Source organism: Talpa occidentalis, unplaced genomic scaffold (genome assembly GCF_014898055.3).
Source record: "Talpa occidentalis isolate TD23 unplaced genomic scaffold, MPIMG_talOcc4v2.1 talOcc4.7, whole genome shotgun sequence".
Lineage (NCBI taxonomy): Eukaryota > Metazoa > Chordata > Mammalia > Eulipotyphla > Talpidae > Talpa > Talpa occidentalis.
Window position 1 is genome coordinate 23,270,833 of NW_023605083.1, and position 19,828 is coordinate 23,290,660.

General features: G+C 41.0%; 1 protein-coding gene across 2 annotated transcripts in view; it reads right to left on the minus strand.

The window, feature by feature from the left end:
* Positions 1 to 19,828, minus strand: part of SLC1A1 (solute carrier family 1 member 1) — a 140,338-nt gene continuing 120,510 nt past the window's right edge. For both annotated transcript variants that reach the window (XM_054689817.1, XM_037493856.1), the window contains exons 3-12: positions 19,229 to 19,321; positions 17,852 to 17,966; positions 16,766 to 16,808; positions 15,305 to 15,403; positions 12,066 to 12,250; positions 10,881 to 10,988; positions 9,020 to 9,142; positions 8,442 to 8,636; positions 2,906 to 3,040; positions 1 to 849 (exon numbers count right to left, since the gene is read on the minus strand). In XM_054689817.1, the coding sequence (XP_054545792.1) occupies positions 603 to 849; positions 2,906 to 3,040; positions 8,442 to 8,636; positions 9,020 to 9,142; positions 10,881 to 10,988; positions 12,066 to 12,250; positions 15,305 to 15,403; positions 16,766 to 16,808; positions 17,852 to 17,966; positions 19,229 to 19,321 (1,343 nt within the window). In that variant the 3' untranslated portion in view covers positions 1 to 602. The remainder of the gene's footprint in view (positions 850 to 2,905; positions 3,041 to 8,441; positions 8,637 to 9,019; positions 9,143 to 10,880; positions 10,989 to 12,065; positions 12,251 to 15,304; positions 15,404 to 16,765; positions 16,809 to 17,851; positions 17,967 to 19,228; positions 19,322 to 19,828) is intronic.

Here is a 19,828-nt window from a genome sequence, read left to right on the forward strand (position 1 = left end):
CAAGCCCCACACCCATCTTAAAACTGTTATTGCAGTACTGTGCTGGTCTGTTTTCTTTCAAAGCAGTTTCTTTGAAATTGGCTGGAGATGAGTTTAAAATGGGCAATTTGGCACATTTACTGGGGGAGAGGTGTTGTTTAGATGCATTATAATCTATAAAAATTTGAGAGGTCAAAGGAAATCCATGCCAATAGAAAGCCTGAGTAAAAATTTGTAGTCAATGACAAATATTTTTTAAAAAACCCAAAACACTGATCTGTGCATGAGAAAGTGATTTCTCTTCCATATTCATTATCTAATTCTAACAGTTATACATGATATACTTCCAAATGTTGTCTCTTACTTAATTTTCAAATTCCAGATAATACAGTTTTTCTTTTTATCAATTTCATTTCCTCTTACCTACTACCCCCAAATCCCAGAACCCAGAGAACAAAAGCTGTGAATCCCAATATAGAAAGTAATCTGGAGGTCCGTGTATCAAATCAAATGTACAATTGGCCAATAGTGTTTTCTTTTCCTCAATTATAATTTGAATTTTCTAAGAGATGACTTTCATGAAGATGTCTTTCCTCATTCCCAGTCATTGGAAGCCAGGGGCTCTAGAACTGTGAGGTCTGGGTGAATGAGATGGTGTCAGACTTGTCTACGGCAAAGCCTCCATTGACATAGGACTTCTTGGTGTCTGAGTCTTCATTATCGAGTATTGTGGATTCCAAGGCAAAGGGGTTCACAATGTTGACTTCAGATGAAACATCCATCTGCTCCAGTTCCTTCTTAGAGAGCTTCTCCACAATGCCTGTACCATATGCATCACCAAGGACATTCACCATGGTCCGGAACCGGTCCCTGAGAAAGACAGAATGAATCAGACAGAAGGACCAGATTCTATTTTCTTTCTCTATTGGAGAGAGGCGAGGACCTGAGGTGTTCACTTATGAATTGAGCAAATGCAGGAATTGGCTGTCCTCACACATAGCTGATCAGAGGCTCCTCTCCTCACAGACCTGGGGCAGCAGTGGTTGGTAAAGGCACAGAGTGAACAAAGAGGTTCCTTTGGGCCTGTGCTCCTAGTAAGTCACAATGACTCCTCTAAATTCAGTGCCAATCTCCTTAAGATCCTTTATCTCTCCCCAAAGAATAAACTCTTTACACCTATATTTGGAGAGCTGAAGAAGGGTCAGAGTTCAGTAAGTCTTTAACCCTTAATCTCTGTCATTTGGGCATTTCTAGGTTCTTTCTTGGCTAAGAGAGAACATGGGTGTTTTGTGAGTTGAGTTCGTGCCAAGCAAGAATGTGTGTACACATGCAAATCGTCCGTGTGTTCGTGTGCTCCTGGCATACTTGTTTCTTTATCACTCTAGATCATTCTATGAATAAGCCAGCAGGGATGCTGCAGAGCACAGAGCCAGGAAACTTAGGTCAGCCCTGGACCTTAGAGGCACCCTTAGCCAACTTTAACTCCTAGGCACCATGGTGAAGAGACAAGCAGCAGCAAGACTTGTAGGGAAGGACTACTAGGGAGGGGAGAATCCTTTTTGATACAAGGACATTGGTAGAAGGTAGGAGCTTGTACATGAGTATTCTTGTGAAAACTGCAACCGTAGGTCAGAAAAGATTAAAAATGGTTATATATGTTCATTCTGAATAATCTTCTTCTACTTAGAATAAGGCCATGAATGGAAATAGACCCTGCTATAGACCAACTAGTCTGTCATGGATCAGACTGGAAGTTTACTGGTTCCAGGAAGGATCAAGGAAAGAAGTGCAAATCTACCATAATCCTAGAAAGAAATATCAAAGCACTGGCCTCAATGATAGGTTATCTTGCAAGGCCCTCAGTAGGGCCTTGTAGAAGTAGCAACTGCTAAGGGGGTCCCACATGGTACAGTTTCCCAGGAAGCTATGCAGGAGTTTGTCTTCTGGCATGTGACCATATCATAAAACGCAAAGATTTGATGCTTCACCACCTCAGCTGTCATTTGCAAGCTACATAGCACTGTACTCCCCAGTAAGCCTAAGCTCCTTCTGAATGAAGGATCAGTATGGAACTACACTTAACCTTGATGGCCAGGGGACAGAGCCAGACTGAAATGCTGGAAGGCCGATGCACAAAGTAGGTATCAAGGAGAAAGCTGGGAACCAGGCTTGTTCTCACCCAGATGGCCCGCTGTATTTTTTAACTGTGCACATGTATGCGTGTGTGCATGTGAGACAGAGACAGAACAGAGACAGAGGAGAAATAGAGTTGATGGTTGAGGCCTGAATGGTCCAACTCATTGTAATCATTACAAGGTCATTTACTGAGCACATACTGCCTGACATGATTCTGTCAATAGATACTCCTTTCATATTAGCTCACTCAGTCTGTAACACAATAAGATAGACGGAATCTTTCCCATCTCACAGATAAAACAACTGGGACTCATAGAGATTAAAGAACTTACTCAAGTTCAAACAGTAAAATACCACTGCTCCTAAGATTTCTGAAGATTTGGGGGAAGAGAGGCTGATTTTGAACCAGGTGTCTTTGAACCTTTGATGCTGACCTGGGCCTGGGATAGGCTGGAGAAGCCAATGAGGTTTGGAATGTCTGGGGCTTTGCTTTGTTTTATATTTCATCACTTTATTGTTTTATGTTTATCTCATCTCAAACCCATCTCCTAACCTTGAGCATTATCAGATATAATGAGTTAATCGAGATCAGTGGCTTATTAAAGTCACTACTCAAAGTTATGAGGAGTTAATTTTTAAACATGTTATCAGATGGCCTGGTCAGAGGGAAATGAAAGCAGCAACAGATGGCTCATTAGGCAATCTGTGGAGAGAATAATGATTGACTGCGGATTCTGCGTGGAAGCCTGCCTTCCCATCCGGCTGAGACAGCGCATTTATTCCAACTTACAGGAACCAGTCGACAGCGATGATCAGGGTGACATCCTCAGCAGGCAGGCCCACAGCACTCAGCACGATCACCATGGTCACCAGGCCAGCCTGGGGCACACCAGCAGCTCCGATGCTGGCAGCTGTGGCTGTGACACTGTAGCCAAAATATACCAGTACACAAGAGAAGTTAGATACCCATTTCTCCCTTCAAGGCTCCCAGTCAGAAATAGTTAGTGCTGATGGCTGTTACTGTGCCCCAAATTGGCCAGCACAAAATTGTTACCTACTGAGCACCAGCTCACCTCATTAGAAGCTGTGGGAATCTTAGGGGAGTATATATATCGCCATATTCTAACTCAAGGATGTGGAGAGAACTGCATAAGTGGCCATAAAAAATGAGCAAAAGAGAGAGATTCCAGAGGAAAGCAAGAGTTTACCAGCTGGATTATTTATGGAAGGTTTTATTTACCCATTCATGAGTGCATTCATCCTAAACAAGTGCCAAGTACTTTTTCACCTGCTTTCTTCCCTCCTCCTTCCACCCATTCATCCACCCATACTAAGTATCTAATCAACGCCAGGAATTTATGCCGCCTTGAAGGATGGTAGAGGAATAGTGGTAATGGTGAATGGGCAAGGGTATTTCAGGTGAGGGAAAAGGAATGAGGCAATGGTCAAGCAGGTTTTACACACTTTCTTGACATCACAAGACTGCTCTGAGATCTGCCCTTTTCCGCACTAAATTTACAAATAGCTATGGCTCCAGTCCAAGGTCCAAGTGCTTATTCCTGACTGTTCCTTTTTGCCAGTGGGTGCACTTTGTGCAAAGGGAAGAGAGATCTGGAATCTGGGAGAGGCAGCCAAATGAACTTCATTACTATACAGTTAAAAATATCCCCCTTGGGCAGATAAAATGTGGCACAAAGGACTTTATTTCTCTGAAATGTGTAGTTTTTTCACCACAATATCTCCCTTATTTAAATCCTGTCATTTTGGAGGACATGGGCTCACCATGCCCTGAAAAGTCCCTGCATGAGAATGAGCTTGAAGAGATACCCACCACATTTTCTGGGGATGTGTCCTTACCCTTGGGCTAAGAAAAGCTTCTGGGATGTGATTAGGTTGAAAGGTGAACATGTAGAAGCTGCCAATTTAAACAAGATGAATCTTGTTCTATCCATAGTCTATCTAAGAATCGTGGTTCTATCCATAGTCTGTATGCCTGTGGGTTCATAATGCCTCATGTATCTACTGCCCATTCATCTGTATAGTGATGTGCTGCAGATGGTGATTGTGGGTACAGTCAACAGGGCCAGAGTTCTTTGACAAGTATGTTACCTTCAGTCACTGTGGCCACTGATTTCCAATAAATTAGAGATTTCTAGCCCTGTCCCAATTCCTCTAACAGGCCCATACAATCCTTTAGATCTGTTCTGACTTAGTACTCACTGAGAAACTGAAGTTATTTCAATGCTGTATGATTTTTTTTTAATTTTAAAAGTATAGATTCATTAGGAAAAAGGAAAAAAGAAGCACCTGCATAAACATAGGTGGGCAGAAAGCTGCTGGATATAGCAGATGCTTAAAAACTGAAGCCATTTCTGCTACTTCTACAACAGCAGCAGCTGCTTCTACTTCTATTGTTACCACTGTTACAATTATTACTACAAAATAACAATTACTACTGCTACTACTACAAAATAAGTACTGTTACTACCACTATAAAATATCAACTATTATTACTGCTGCTAATTTTTCCCTCTAAACTCTTGATAGGCCTTCAATCATGTTACTATTTTCCATTATAAGAAAATTATCCCACTTTCGATCAGGTGTTGCCTTAGATAAGTGAATGTAATAAATCCACAAAAGGGTAAGTTTTGGGGTAGATGGTGCATGTATTTCTTTAATGTCTAGTCCACAGAGACCACAGGAAGAAAGAGACGATGGGTCCAAAAGTCTCTTCAACTATCTGCCACATGAGGCACAACTGTAACTTGCAAAGTTAAAATATAATTATTTCATTCTCTTCTAGGTAGAGCTGGAGAGGATTTTTTTTATTGTAAATGAATGATTATTTAGGCCTGTTGTTATTGGCCCTGGGCCAGAAGTTACCAGCAAATCTGATTTAAGAATACACCAGAGCAGGAAGAGAGGTTTTTATGTGACTTGATTATTTAGACTCTAGGCCCAAAGTCTATTCCTCTAGTAGTCAGATTTAAAGGGAAAAGAAAGATCTAGAAACCCATGAATGACACAGAGGAAGGAATTCATCACAGGCTGCAAATACCTGAAAGAGCTGACACCTCATACAATCACTCCTTGAAATCAGTTCAGTGCAGACAGGCTGGGGTAAGGGAGGTTAGGAAAAGACACAGGGAAGTGTGGCCGTAACTGCTGTAACCAAGTGGTGGTTGTGGAGCAGAAGCTTCCTCAGACATGATTCAAGGTTTCAGTTTTAACTTGCTGCTGTTCAAACTATCACCCTAACTCCAGCATTTTTGGCATGGGTTTCTTTAAGCCACTAAACACTTTTTATAGATTATGCAGCATCAGTATAGTTTTTCAGCCGATATATCAAATGGTGTATTCTGCGTGTGTCTTTGGTCAATTTTAAGCAAATGCAATGAATACTTTATCTTCTATGGTTGGGGAAGATTTAACAATGTACTGAACTAGAACACTGTTAGAGCTTACTTTATGCCTAGAATTTATGCCCATTCCAAGTGCTGGGGATGCGTGAGTGAGTTAACTTGGAAAGGCTAGATTCAATCCATGACTTCAAAGCAACATTGTCCAGCAGAACTTTCTACTTTCAGTGATTGAACCTACACTGACAGAATCTATTTCTACAATGATGGAACCTTCTTTTTTTTTTTTTTAAATTTTTTTTTTTTTAATAGAGGCATGTTTTTCTTTATTTATTTGTTTGCTTGTTTGTTTGTTTTGTTTATACATGCACTGGGTACAGTCAGAAGCGCGGGAGGGTGAGAGAATTCACCAGAGCCAGAGCGGGGAGCAGAGCAGGCAGAAGGACCGAAGTACACTGCTGAGGGGAGCAGCGGGCGACAGGAGAGGTCTGCGCGCCATGTGGGACCCTCCTCTGGTGGCCGGGGAGCAGCCGGGGATTGAACCGGCGCCGCAGAGGCCGCGGGCAGCTTCGCAACCCAGCGCTCAACCGCTGCGCCACCGGGGAGGCCCAATGATGGAACCTTCTTTGTCTTCTCTATCTGATGTGGTAGCCACCAGCTCTATTGGTTACCGTATTAAATAGTGCTATTCCAGAGAAACAACTCCGGCAAAATACTGTAATGACATTTTTGCCGCGGACCATTTACTTGAGTTGACAAATTTAGTCTTCATTTGACTAGAATTTTTTGCAATATCTGAGTCCATTGACCATTTATTTCATCCTAGAAAATCTCTCTTCTCTAGGTTTCCTCTCTTTCTGTTCCTTCTCATTATCTCTTGGATGCCCTCTTCCCTGCTTGCCATCAATATTAGGATTTTCCAGGCATCTGTCCTTAGTTTTTTTCCTTCTCTACGAACTCTCCCTGCATAATATCCATTCTCAGCATTCACTAAGTGCTCACTATGCTTAGGCACTATTCTAACATTTAATATGCAAATCTAAGTACCATTATGTAGGGTAAATGGTTTTCAAGCTTTTCTGTCCTCCGCCATTAGGATCGCCTGAAGGGGCACCTGCATTTTGTTACATTGGTATAAGTTATGTTGTCTACTTCTGTGGGCCATGGCAGCAGTATTGAGATATTCGCCAAGAGAAGTAGAAGCAGGGAAGAGGCAGGAGAGAGAAGGGGAGAAAGAAGGCCCGAGAAGCCCAGAGTGAAGACTTGCTGGGGGCTTGGAGGCCTGCCAGTCTCCTGGCTCCCCCCAACCCACAACCGTGTCTGCTGTGTACCTGGTTGCTGCATTACATGTGAATGCTTAATAAAAGCCAGAGAAAGCCACCAGGGGCTCCAGGACTCCTCCTTTACCTGTTTGCTCTGCTCGGATCATAGACAACCTGGTCTGTGCTCTTCCTGGCCCTATACCTTATTATCCTCATTTTACAGGTGAGAAAACAAAAACTTAGAGGATTCAAGTTACTTGGTCACGGTCACAGCTAATCACTGTGAAGCTGATTCAAACACAAATAATTGACTCCTGACTCATGCTAGATGGCCACCATTAAGCTGCTGAGCCTAACTTCTGTATCTGCTGCCAGGACCACATTTCTCACTGTATATTTCCATATAAATATCTTAAAAGCATTCTGAATTCAGTGTGAGAAAAAGCATAAGCTCTTCATCCTTCCAGGTACACTTGTTTCTTTTATACTAGCTTCGGTTTTGTTAAGCACTGTGCGCCAATTTAGAACCATCCACCAATCTTGGGTTCATCCTATGAATGACCTATGAATACAACTGATGCCTCTTGAATTCATTAGCTTTTCTCCATTTCCACTGTCAGTATATGATGTATATCTTTAATACCTGGACTTCTGTAATAGTCACCTAACTGGGCTTTGAGCTTATGGTTCCTCCTTCCATCCAGTTATCCACCAACTTTCTGGTTACTTTTACAAATCTTTTGATAATATGAAAGATTTCTAAGGTCCTTCCATGGGCTCCCCATACAAGGTCTTTCATGATTTGATCCCCTGCCTGCACATTTATTTATATTCTCTATATTATACTCTTTATGATGTGGAGAATAATAATCTATACTCTGTAACTAGGCCATGGTTATATCACGAGCATGTTATCCCCTTTATCAAAAAAAGCCCTTAGCTTCCTTTATATTTTACTATTTTCTTATTCTTCTTCTAAGACTTATGTAAACTTTTTCATCCTCAGGGAAGCCTTTCCTCACCTTCCTAGATAGAGCCAACTCTTCCTTCCTTGGTGCCCTCTGTGGTCCCCATTCAAACCTCTTTTATAGTGCTTATTATACCACTTAGCCTTTATTTAGGTATCTCTGTATCCCCTATCTACTGGGGAACCCTTGAAAGATGGGACTGGTTCTTAGTCCTTGGACTTACTCTGATGGGTGCACTGATAGCCCCTGGTGGGTGCACTGAACTGAGAACAGAGTGATGCCTTTGGCTAGACCCAAAGCAGACATCCTATACCCCACAATTCTTTTTTTTTTTTTTTTAAGATTTATTTATTTATTTATACAAGCACTGGGTACAGTCAGAAGCGCGGGAGGGTGAGAGAATTCACCAGAGCCAGAGCGGAGAGCAGAGCAGACAGACTGACAAAGTACACTGCTGAGGGGAGCAGCGGGCAGCAGGAGAGGTCTGCGCGCCATGTGGGACCCTCGCCGGGTGGCCAGGGATTGAACCAGTGCTGCAGAGGCTGCGGGCAGCTTCGCAACCCAGCGCTCAACTGCTGCACCACCGGGGAGGCCCCACAATTCTACTTTTTAAAATAGTTTGTTTAATCTTGGAAGGGACTTTGTAGGCCAAGAAAATCAATCCACTATGGGATCATTTTTACTTAAATAATTTCAGTAACAGAGATGAAAATGAGTGTGACACCATGTCCCACCTGATAGTGATGATCTGCCCAATGCTCAAGTCCAGGTCATTCAACTGTGCAATAAACACAGCTGCCACTGCTTCATAGAGTGCGGTCCCATCCATGTTGATTGTAGCACCAACTGGCAACACAAATCTAGTGATCCTCTTGTCCACGTGGTTCTTTTCTTCAGCACAGCGGAAAGTGATAGGCAGTGTTGCTGAACTGTGTGATTAAAAGAGACAAGAACTTATGGTCTATGAGTCCTAGTTCTCATGCCCTGTCTGAAGAGATACTGCTATTTAAAAACTAAACAAAGATTCAAAGTCATTCTAGCATTTTTGGCAGTTGCAGAAATCAGAAGATGGTCTGCTTGCCATTGCTCCCAGATATATCATAACCCCTTCATGGGTTACAGGCCATTTCAAGAGGGTAGGACATGTTGAACAAAGTGAAGAAATATGTTCAAGGACATGGGTAGAAAATATGGAGGCCATTTCTCAAATTAGAGGCAGCCACACAACCACAAGTTGCAGCCAGTGCTTTATCAAGTGAGGTGAAAATCTCTTGGGTCAGAGATTTCTTCCAGACACCCCTCTTTTCTTTACCTGGAGGATATCATCAGAGCTGTCAGGAGAGCTTGTGCCATTCCCATGGCAAATCGGAAAGGGTTCTTTCGTACGACTATGAAATATATCAGGGGGAGAATTACAATGGAGTGTATTACAAGCCTGTAAATGAGAGGGAAACAGATTCATCCATGATATCACCTTTTCAAATAGCTTTTTTATTCACAACATTCAATTTTCACAAAGACCCAATAAGAAAATGAGATACAGGGCTGGAATATATGTCCCCATTCCATGTATGAGGATATATGAGTTCACTCAGCAAATGAAGTCCAAGTTAGCAGCAAGGTCAAGAGCTGAATACACATTTCAGAGCTCACAGAATAGTCAGGTCATGCTCCAAGCCCTGCAAGTGCTATTCATGCTCACTAAGCTAAACTGTTTCACTTCCTTTGTGCTGAATTCTTCCTCTTTAAGATTCAATGAGAATAACTATAAGAAAGAAAAAATCAAAATCAACAAACAACTATGAACCAGAGACACACTATGGGGGGTGGGGGCGGGGAAAGGGGGCATTGAGGTCAAAATAAGGGGGTTGCAATTGTATGGGGAATATAAAAATAAAATTACAAAAAAAGATTCAATGAAACTTCTCCCTTCTCTGGGAAGCTTTCCCTCACCTTTCCAGTTTGAGCTAACTCTTCTGCTCATACACACCTATTATAGCCCTATACTTAGCCCTTCTAGAAGTCCAGATCTTGCTGTTGTCTTGCTAGATGGCACCCACTGTCTAGGAGGGAAGTTGGGGTTGCAGGAAAGAGAAAGTCACAGTCATGCTTCAGGATGCACTCTTTTCTTTACTATTCCTATCTTCTAAAACTATTTCTTGTTTCATATGGAAATATACAGGCTACACAAAGTAGGGGAGTTAAGAAATGAGACTGATTCAGCAGACGACATGAGTGTGTAAGGGACAACTTAAGAGTTAACAGATCATTTTTCAAAGCTGAAATAATAAGAAATGGTCATTGAAAACAGAGATCCTTCTCCACTGGCCAGCAGAGGTGGATTTTAGTTAACGAGATTAAAAGCCAAATGCTGTTTAATGTAAGCTCCCAGTTTAATCGAGTTCCAATAGATGAGTTGATTGCTCCAGTTAGGTGTTTGGGGGCACTGACCTGCAGGAGTCAAACTGACAATGTTTACTCATTCCCTTAGTTCGTATTTCTTAGAGCATGTGATATACCTTGCCCCTAACTATGTCTAGAGGCATCAATCATAATCTATCCTACCATATCTCCCCTCAAGGAACCAGTAACTGGGCTCTAATAATTATGCAAACAACTGGTCTCCTATTGCCTCCCTGTTTTACACAATTCCTTCTTGAGGATTTTCCCAGCATACTTTCTGACACTTGGGGCATGGCAGTGGTTACCAGCACCACTATAAGGGTTGGGACAACCAGCCTTCCTTGTTGCCATTTACTCTAGTCTGATTTCATGGAGGTCCTGTCTAATTTTTTTCAGGCTCAAGGTACATGGGTCAGGGGGCTATTCTTACTTGTTTTGTTAGTTTCCATCATTAAGGAAGTAGCCAAGAGAGATAGCCAAGACCGGCTACCAGTGGGTTTTGCTCTTGTAAGAAAACATTTTAAAATTCAATAAAAGGTGGCAGCAAAGGCTGGTCTAGACTGTTCTGCCAAGATATGGCAATTAGCACAGTGTGATCCACCTCCAGTGCAGCTGGTAAAGGGCACCTCCCGCTTGCTCTCTTATCTCTAAACCCCATCTTTCCCTATATGTGGGAGAGAAGTCGATTTTAACCAACTGAAACTCAGTCTTTCAGCAGCAATCCATTGGCTCAAATGAAATTTCTGTTTCTTCTCTCAAGTCTAACATACCCACTGATGACGGTGGCCATGTAAAGGCCTAGCTTACGGAATATTTCCCAGTCTTCAACTTCTATGATCTTCCCAGCAATCAGGAACAAGATGCCGAGTGGCATGTAACTAAAACAAAAACAAAAAAGACATGCTTCCATCATCAGGGGTTTTCTCAGGGTGGGCTTGGTGGGGAAGAAACGAGTCAGACATGCACCCTCAGCTTGGTGAGTGCACTCAGCTGGGAAGAGTACAGGGCACACAATGAAGCTAAGGTCTTAGGTTCAGGTCCTGGTGGACCATGCTGGCTCGAGGTTTCAGCACCTGTGTGCACCTTAAGTTCTAGCCCTTAAGTGACTACAATAAGGCAAACTTGGAGAGAACACATGGTTAAACTGGTGCATATTCCACTCTGCAGATTGCCACATCTGCAAGCTTGCCCCTCCAAATATGTCACATAGGCTCTTTTTAGCCATGGTCATCTGTTCCCCAGGTAGTAGTAGCAGAAACAGAGCAATACGATTAGTAAGAATTGGTAGTAACATCTGTTTGTGAAGCAGTAATTACATGCTTTGTGTTGGGTTACATGCATCTCTGCACTTACTGTACTTCTCCTAATCTAGTGCAGACGTTTGTCATCTTGTTTTATGGATGGTCAAACAGAGGTTCAGCAGGATTAAATGACAGAAATAGCTGAACACTTTCTGTCAACAATGTCTATACTTTGGATTAAATAACATTGAACCAACTCAAAATGAGAAAAGTGGGCAGAAGTCTTTTAGGCTAGGTGGACTTTTTGGCATCTCTAGGGACTGGGCAGATACTTCGGTGTACCACCGATGTGTTCACCCAATGGTAGATTTCATTTAGATGGGCTATACCTTGGCTGTGTTCTGAATATCACTTCTACAAGGGGCCTAATAAGGAAAGGAGCTCCTTCAAATAATTCCTTTAAGAGTTACTTCTTACAGGAATGCTGATTGGGTATATGATGATCTGGAATTTTGGTAGAAAATAATGGCTGATATCTGGACTTTTGTTAGTGAGATAACATCTAATACATAAAATTATTTAATACTCTAGTATCTTGCTATTGTGATTATCCTCTCTGTGGTGAAGTCAGTTGAGAAATCTAAATCTCTTCATTCTAGTTTTGATGGGAGAGTCATTAGGGAAAGCAAGATGGCATTAACTGATGTAGCTCACCACATAATGATCTGAACAATTTTCATGGTTGCATCACTTAGAGCATTGAAGAAATCCACCAGAATCTGTCCTCTTTCTCCCATTTTTCCAATGACAAGTCCAAAGACAAGGCAAAAGACAATCAAGCCCAGGACATTTATTCCATCTGAATACATGCCTACAATTTTGTAATCCTTTGTTTGGTTCTGTGGATCAAAACCAAAAACATATAGAGATGCATGATTATAATCTTGTTAGAATATAAAGGCCCTGAAATGAAGATGATAGTCAGACATAATAAACTTGTGATCTACCAGTCAGTGTCAACAATCTTAGGAAAACCTTTAAAAACAAACAAACAACAACAACAAAAAACAACCTACGAATCCAACAAATTGTACTGCTCCCACTATCTGCCATTAAAGCTTGAACTGCTTTTTGTCTTTTTCTCTCTCAATAAGACCATACTGAATATATCTCTTGAAGATTTTTTATTCTGGATTGCCTTACAATTTTAATAGGGATTTTAAGATCAAGGCATTCCTCAGGACTTATTTCAACTACTAGCTACATATGCAGCCTGCATAAAAAAAAAAAAAGATAGGAATTAATAATGCAAGAAACAGGGCCTCCCCAGTGGTGCAGCGGTTGAGCGCTGGGTTGCGAAACTGCCCACAGCCTCTACAGTGCTGGTTCGATCCCCGGCCGCCGGGCAAGGGTCCCGCATGGCGCGCAGACCTCTCCTGCCACCCGCTGCCCCCTCAGCAGTGTATTTTGTCAGTCTGCCTGCTCTGCTCTCCCCTCTGGCTCTGGTGAATTCTCTCACCCTCCCGCGCTTCTGACTGTACCCAGTGCTTGTATAAATAAATAAACAAATAAATAAATAAATCTTTAAAAAAATAATAATGCAAGAAACACAAAATATTTACCAGTGGGAACATTTTTAGGATATTTTACTGTTTTATCCTGATAATGAAACACAGTAACATGGTACTGCCTTGAATCTCAGATGACCAACAATATTTATTTCAGCAACTTTAAAAATATATTAGCCAGATACCTATAACTATGTACCATTCCTTTGCTTTATTCTTGGTAAGAACAACATGAGATTTCTTGAGTGATAACTTAATCTGAGTGGTACAACATGAGATTTACTCAGATTTCATAAGGAGATAATGTAATTTGAGTGGTGCAAACTAGGTTTATAAAGAATTACATCAACAAGTCATTGGGGTACCAGTCATTTCGAAATTATGATCTAATAGAAACAAACCCATATTTATCGAGCAGTTTGAAAGTGCTAACTGCACTGGTGACAGCATTCAGTCTTAAAATGCAGCTGGAGAGACAAGATAAAAGATGATGTATAATTAATTGCACAGCCGTCATATGAAGATTGGGGGCAGAAATGATAGCCATGAGGTTAGGGAAAGCTAGGTCTGAGGAGAAGGAAACCAAAAGATGAAAGCATATTCCAGAAAAATGGTAAGCAAAGGCAAAAGTCATTATGTACTAGCCTCTGTACCTTGCTTTGATGATTCCTACTATCCTTTATAGCCCCAAGCAAATTTAAACTTCCCCATTGAATGCCACACAGTACCCTGGTCTTCTCTATTACAACAGTCACCATTCTTCCCGTGAAGGCAGATGCCACACTTGTCTTTTCACTCTTTTAAACTCAGTGCCCTGTAAACCCAGTGCCCTGTAGGGCCTGGCACAGGGAGGATGCTCATAACATTTTCATGGAACTACATGGAAAGGCAGTTAGGAGTAACTGAGGAGGCAGATCTGAATAATATAGAACATAGGGGGCCCACCAGGAAGTAAGCTGAGAAACTAGAGAGGAGCCCAATTGTGGACAGTCACTGAGCCAGTCAGAGAAGTTACGGTGGGAAGAAGCAGAGAGCCAGCCATAGTGTACTTAATGTGAATTCTGAAAGTATATTGAATATTTCATTTTCACTTTAATCTATCTTCCCTATGTAAAGACAGAGAATCTTCAGGAGAAATCCATTACATCACTATGAGGCTATTACTTCCAGCTAACACAGTCTATTCTCCAATGCTGAAATCACCCAAACTCTTAAAAAACATTGATTTTAATGCAAAACCTTTCCTAAACAGAGATGAGGCTACTCACAGTCTATTTCTTTTGCTTGGAAGAATGTTCATAAGTCTGCTTCAGATACATTGATGTGCTTGATTCTAGAGCATTGTTTCCAGTCCCACTTACGCATATGACATAATGTACACGGCATGGCCTTTTGACGTCGGAAAAACTCTGGATGCTTAGTTAACATTTGGGCAGAGAATCTACGAGAAGCCACTGTGGGTCTGCATTCTCTGTTCACACGGCCGAATGAGGCTAGAATAGGCCCTGGAGGAGCCCAATTCAACTCTAAGGAGTGGCAGAGATATAGAGGCAAAAGGGCTCATTCTTTTCTGTATGTGGTACAGTCCATTTTCCTTATTCTTGGTAGCTATGTCCTCTAAAGTGGGCACCAACACTTTATTAGTGAATATATTTTATATTTTAAAAGAACAGGTTTATCAGGAAAAGGAGAGAGAAAAGGGAGCCACCTGCATAGTCACAGATGGGCAGGAGAGCTGCTTATTAGAATGTATTGAATCATTGTTCCTAGAGAAATAAAGGATTAGGTTTCTAGGAACCAATGACCACAACATTTTTGTTAATTATCAGCATAAAATCTTGCCTTATGTGAATTTCTGTTCAAAGACATTATTTAACATATACTGTTGAGTGATGTTGAACTTATAACCAACACACTACAACTCATGCCTGAATGAAGAGTAACACACTTATATTCTCCAAGCATACCACAGCCTTCCTGTGCTCAGAAACACTCAATGGCATTTCAGCACTGTTTTTAAACAGTGAAAACACTTTAAACAGTGAAATCACCAAGAAAAAGCACAAGAATGTGGAAAATGTGGCAGGACAAGGTTATAGTGTGAGAGTTGAAAAAAGAAGGCATAGCTTTATTCATCCTCTGCTGGGAACATGTGCACTGAATGATTTAAAAGTTTTCACTGCTCTTTGTAAGTCTGTTAATGACCATGAAAGTACTGTGAGTATTAATTTTGGTATTATAAATTATATTTTAGCTAGTAGGTGAATTCACAAATGTGGAATCTGTGAATAATGGTGATCAACTGTATTTCCACCTCTTGCTCACTTAGGACTCAGCTCTGCTGAAGAGGGAAGGCTGAGCAAGTGATAAGGAAGGGAGAGGTACCTTGGAAACTGCAGTTGTCATGATGGCTGTGATCGGTGCTTCTGTAATGTTTGTCTCCGGCTCACTGGGAGGCTGCACTTCTTCACGCTTGGTTTTGTACTGCATGTTGGAGGAAAAAGGAGGACAAAGAAACAAACAAAAATGAGGTTTTTAAGCTTGTAAGGCTCAACCACAGAAATATGCTACTTTGTCCAAATAATTGCTGCTGAAGGGTTCACCCTCCAACAGCTCAGTTAGCTCCAGTTTTTGATAGTATGACCCATGAGGCCTTGGAAGCAAAAGTGGAATTAAGAAATCCAAACCCTTGATTCCCACAAGAACCATTCATATCAGAATATTTCTCTCACTTTCATAATAAAGGGAGAGTTAATGGGGGCACTAATATAAAAGAAATTATAGGTTTTATTTGAAGGTGCTATAACAAAGGACTCTACAGGAATCCTGTTAATCATTTTTGTTTCTATTTATTTATTCATTTATTATTTTAATCACTTTGATGAATGTAGTCACCATGACTTTAATAAACATGAAGAACTACGTGTTTGTCCCAAAATCAACAGTCACTTTATGGCTATTCTGTGAGTGAGATTTCTGTTAAATTCCCCAAGTTTTAGCATAGAGGTTTAAGAAGGAGCTAGTATACTGTTACATGGGCATAAATGTGACTCCTACAGATTCTGCCAACACCAAGAGCCTTACAAATGACTACTGTGGCTAAACTGCAAAGGCACCTCTGAAATAGAGGTGATTCTGTGCCTCGTGGAGGTTGGCAGGGAGCAATTTAATTGCCATTTTTGTCACTGTACACAGAGGTCTCTGTTCATGTAATTTATGTAAATGAATACTGCAGTTTGTATTAGGCTCAGCTGTGACTTAAAGTGATAAACAAGAGAGAAAGCCTTGAAGGAAATGGAGTGAAGAGATTACTGAACTCTTCTAGAGGAAATCATGACTGGGTTATGTTGGCTCTGTAGAGTATCAGCAATGAGAATGGAATGATCAAGGAAAAGGCCTAATAGCAGGAATACTAACCATCTATAGAGGTGAAATACTGATTTCCCATGTGAAAGGCAAATGAATGAGGAGTAGAGGGCTACCTTTTCACTGCATTACATCTACAGAGGGCCTAAGTATCTTTACAAATATAAGGTGGTTCTCCACAACAGGTACTAGGCCACATTTTAAAGCACTCATGGTTTAGCAGGTGTCTGACTTGCTCTATTTGAGCCCTCCATCTGAATTAGCACAGTGGAAAAGTGAGCAGGGTCAGCAATGACATGCAGTTCCCTGAGGTTGGGAAGACAAGGGAGAAGGACAGAGTCTCCTGAAATTCCCCTGTTCACAGGCGTGTTTCCTGCTTCCAGTTTTGATGGACTAATTTCATTTCTTGGATCACACCAGAAGGGGGAAATTTAATTAACAGTGGGAAGAAAGGAGCCACTTGAGGGCAAATGTCATTACCTGCTGAAAACAGGCTTGGACAAGGTTCTCAGGGAACATATTCCTGTTGGAGAAATGAAAAGCAGTATTAAGGCAAAAGGTTTCTTTTTTGTGGTCATAGCTAATACATTGGTAGAAATCAGTACAATATAAAATCAGTACTCTGGTTTCTCATCTGGCCTCTCCTTTTCATAATACTTCCTCCTATTAAGATTTATTTTTCCAATTGAGCATCAAACAGGTATAGAAAGCTCTCCTCATCGACCATTACTTAAATGAGTCACTGAGTAAACGATAAGCTTGCTGTCCTTGGTGAAACCTTGCCCTGTCAGGTAGAAACTCACAGTTAAGAGATTTCTTTTATATTCTGCGTATTTCTGTTTTATTAATTAGCATGTTTGCTTGCCAAGAGTCCACTGTATTTGTTCTCACAGTTTCTATGCCAATTGCAAATTAGCATTAGCCGTTATGTAAATCAATGAAATACGGGTGTGAAAAGGAAAGTGTGGTTTCTATAAAAACTTAGCTGAATGCTGGAAACTCAACCAAGGCAACTAAAATTTTTGTGGTTAAATTAGATATGGGAAGATTACAGAAATAGAAAAATGGGATGGATTTGGTCCTCAGAATTCTTTGCAACTTCTAAAGGTTTGTTGCATTGATTAACAGAAACGAAGTTGGAAATTACAAATGATTCATTCATAAGGGCAGCACATGCAACAAAAATATGAAATTATAATCAACTGACACGCTTGAAGACCTTGGTCTACATTAAAAAAACTGGAAAATAAGTATATTTAAATTTTAAGTGAAAACAAAATATGTAATACTATCCGCATCATTTTTTTTATGACTCTCTGCTTTTGTTGCTACTTTTTAAATTGACTGACCAATTTCTGGCACTGATTACTTCAGACAAGCCTGTTCGTTCTATTCCTTCTTGGAATCATGGCCTGGCCTGAAGATTGGCTGTATGATTTGCCGAGTCCAGGGCAAAAGGAAAATGCACAATAATTCAAGCATTATTAAAAAAATTCAGGATAGCAATTGCAGAGCATTAAACCAAGCATGGGGTCTGTGTGACCATCATACTCTCAAGACCCTTACCTGATCAGGTCTAACATGGCATCCACTGTACTGACTTCAGGGCTGTTGCCTGTTCTGTCAATATCGGACACTTTCTGGGTGACACCAGGCTTGATGCTCACCACCAGCACAATACCTGTGGCCAAAGAAAACACCCACAGAACATTAAGAATCCTCAGGGCACCTGGCGCCACTGTTACATACTTCTTGGAACCATTACACATGATGGGACCAAGCAATACTGGGATGGGGGCCCCAAAGTCCAGCCAAAATGCTGAGCATTAACTGGGACCTCAGCAATAGTCCTAAATACTTTTCTGTGTAAACAGATAAGTAGAAGGAAAAAGTTCACTTTTGAGAAAGAAGGGGCTACATCCCAGAATTGCTTCTGGAAACACCTGCTGATGAGATATTCTTTTTCCTTTTTTTTTTTTTTAAAGTTTATGAGATCACCTAGGTAGGTGCTGGGGTGAGGGTGATTCATGTTCCAAGTGAGGGCACTCACAAATGTCTTTTTGTAGTTTTCACCTGTAGATACTAGCTGTTTTCCTGAGAGTCCTACAGAGTAAGTCTTATCTTCCTTTCACTTTACAAGCCTTTAAATATCTGAAAAACAGTTGTGTACCCAAAAAAGGGTTAGGGTTAGGAAAAATGTTCTCCTGACTCTTTAAAGGCAGAATGAGAACAAAGAAGAGTTACAGAGAGAGATAGCTCTAACTGTAAAGAAGAATGGTTTGAATGGAAAGCTGTTGAAAGTGCCATTCTGGAGGTAATGGATTCCTGTCCAAGGAATCAGAGGTTGTTTGATGGAAAGAAGTGAAGAAGAACAAGTGTCCATGCCCTTGATCACCTTTTCCAAGGGGAAATGCCAATCCAATAGATTGGGACCTCAAGATGATGAATAGGCTAGTTTTGCTGGTGGTGGGAGTCACAGGACAACAGAAGGGCCAGGACATAGTCTACTCTTCCCTGTCAGGGCTATGGAGGAGATGCAAGCTAAGGAATAACCTTGACTTCTCGCTTTGTATCTCCCTTGGGAACCTTATGGGGAGATACTGCTTTGTTTTAGGGAGGTTTTATATTCTCTATACTCAACTTTAAGAGACATTAATAAGCAGTACCTTGGCCGAAATTCAGTCAGCATTAGAGTCTTCGTATAAAAGGTGCTGTGTAGCTTTGCAAGCCCAAAAGCTTCATAGTAATTTGACAAAGCTACTTTCTGTTTTTTAAAAAAAATTTATGGGTGGTTTGTTGGAAGGGGAGTAGAATATGTGAGCATATGGAGGAGCAATAATGTAACCCCAAAATAAAGTTTTAAAATGTGCATTTAATAAAGTTTACTTTGAAAGGAAAAGTCACATTTACACAGAGGGATAAGGATTCAAAAATAAATATTACCTAGAATTACAGCAATGACAGTGGTACAGAAATAATATACAACAGCACGCAGACCAATTTTCCCAGATACATTGGAATCTAGTGCAGCAACACCTGAAAGAGAAGTCAAATTACATTAATTTTTCAGAGTTTGATTTCCAGTACTGCTGGCATTCAATCATCAAGGTGTGGGATAAAGAGAACTATTCTCTGCTTTTACTCAGTCTATCTCACATATTTTGTTTGGATAAGATGCGGTGGGCAAAAGCAGCAGCTCGAGATTCCTGACACAGAACGGAGAAGCAGAAGCCAGGAAGCACAAATTCCCCTCTGGCTAAATCCCACTGCCTCAGCCAGCAGCCAACACCTTTGGCTCCTGGCTAGGAGGTGGTCAGGAGACACAGTCAGCAGGACTTCTACTATGTGACTTCCTTATGAACGTTATTAAGTTCATACATTACATCACTTGACAGCCTTCATGATAAACACCTTATGGAATTCAGTATCCAGGAGAATTTTATCTTGAAGATGTGAGACAGTCCTTTCATCATATAAAGAAAAATCCTCTAACTCAGGATTGTTTTCCTTTCTGCCTTTCCTGTCAGGAAGCTCAGAATCAAC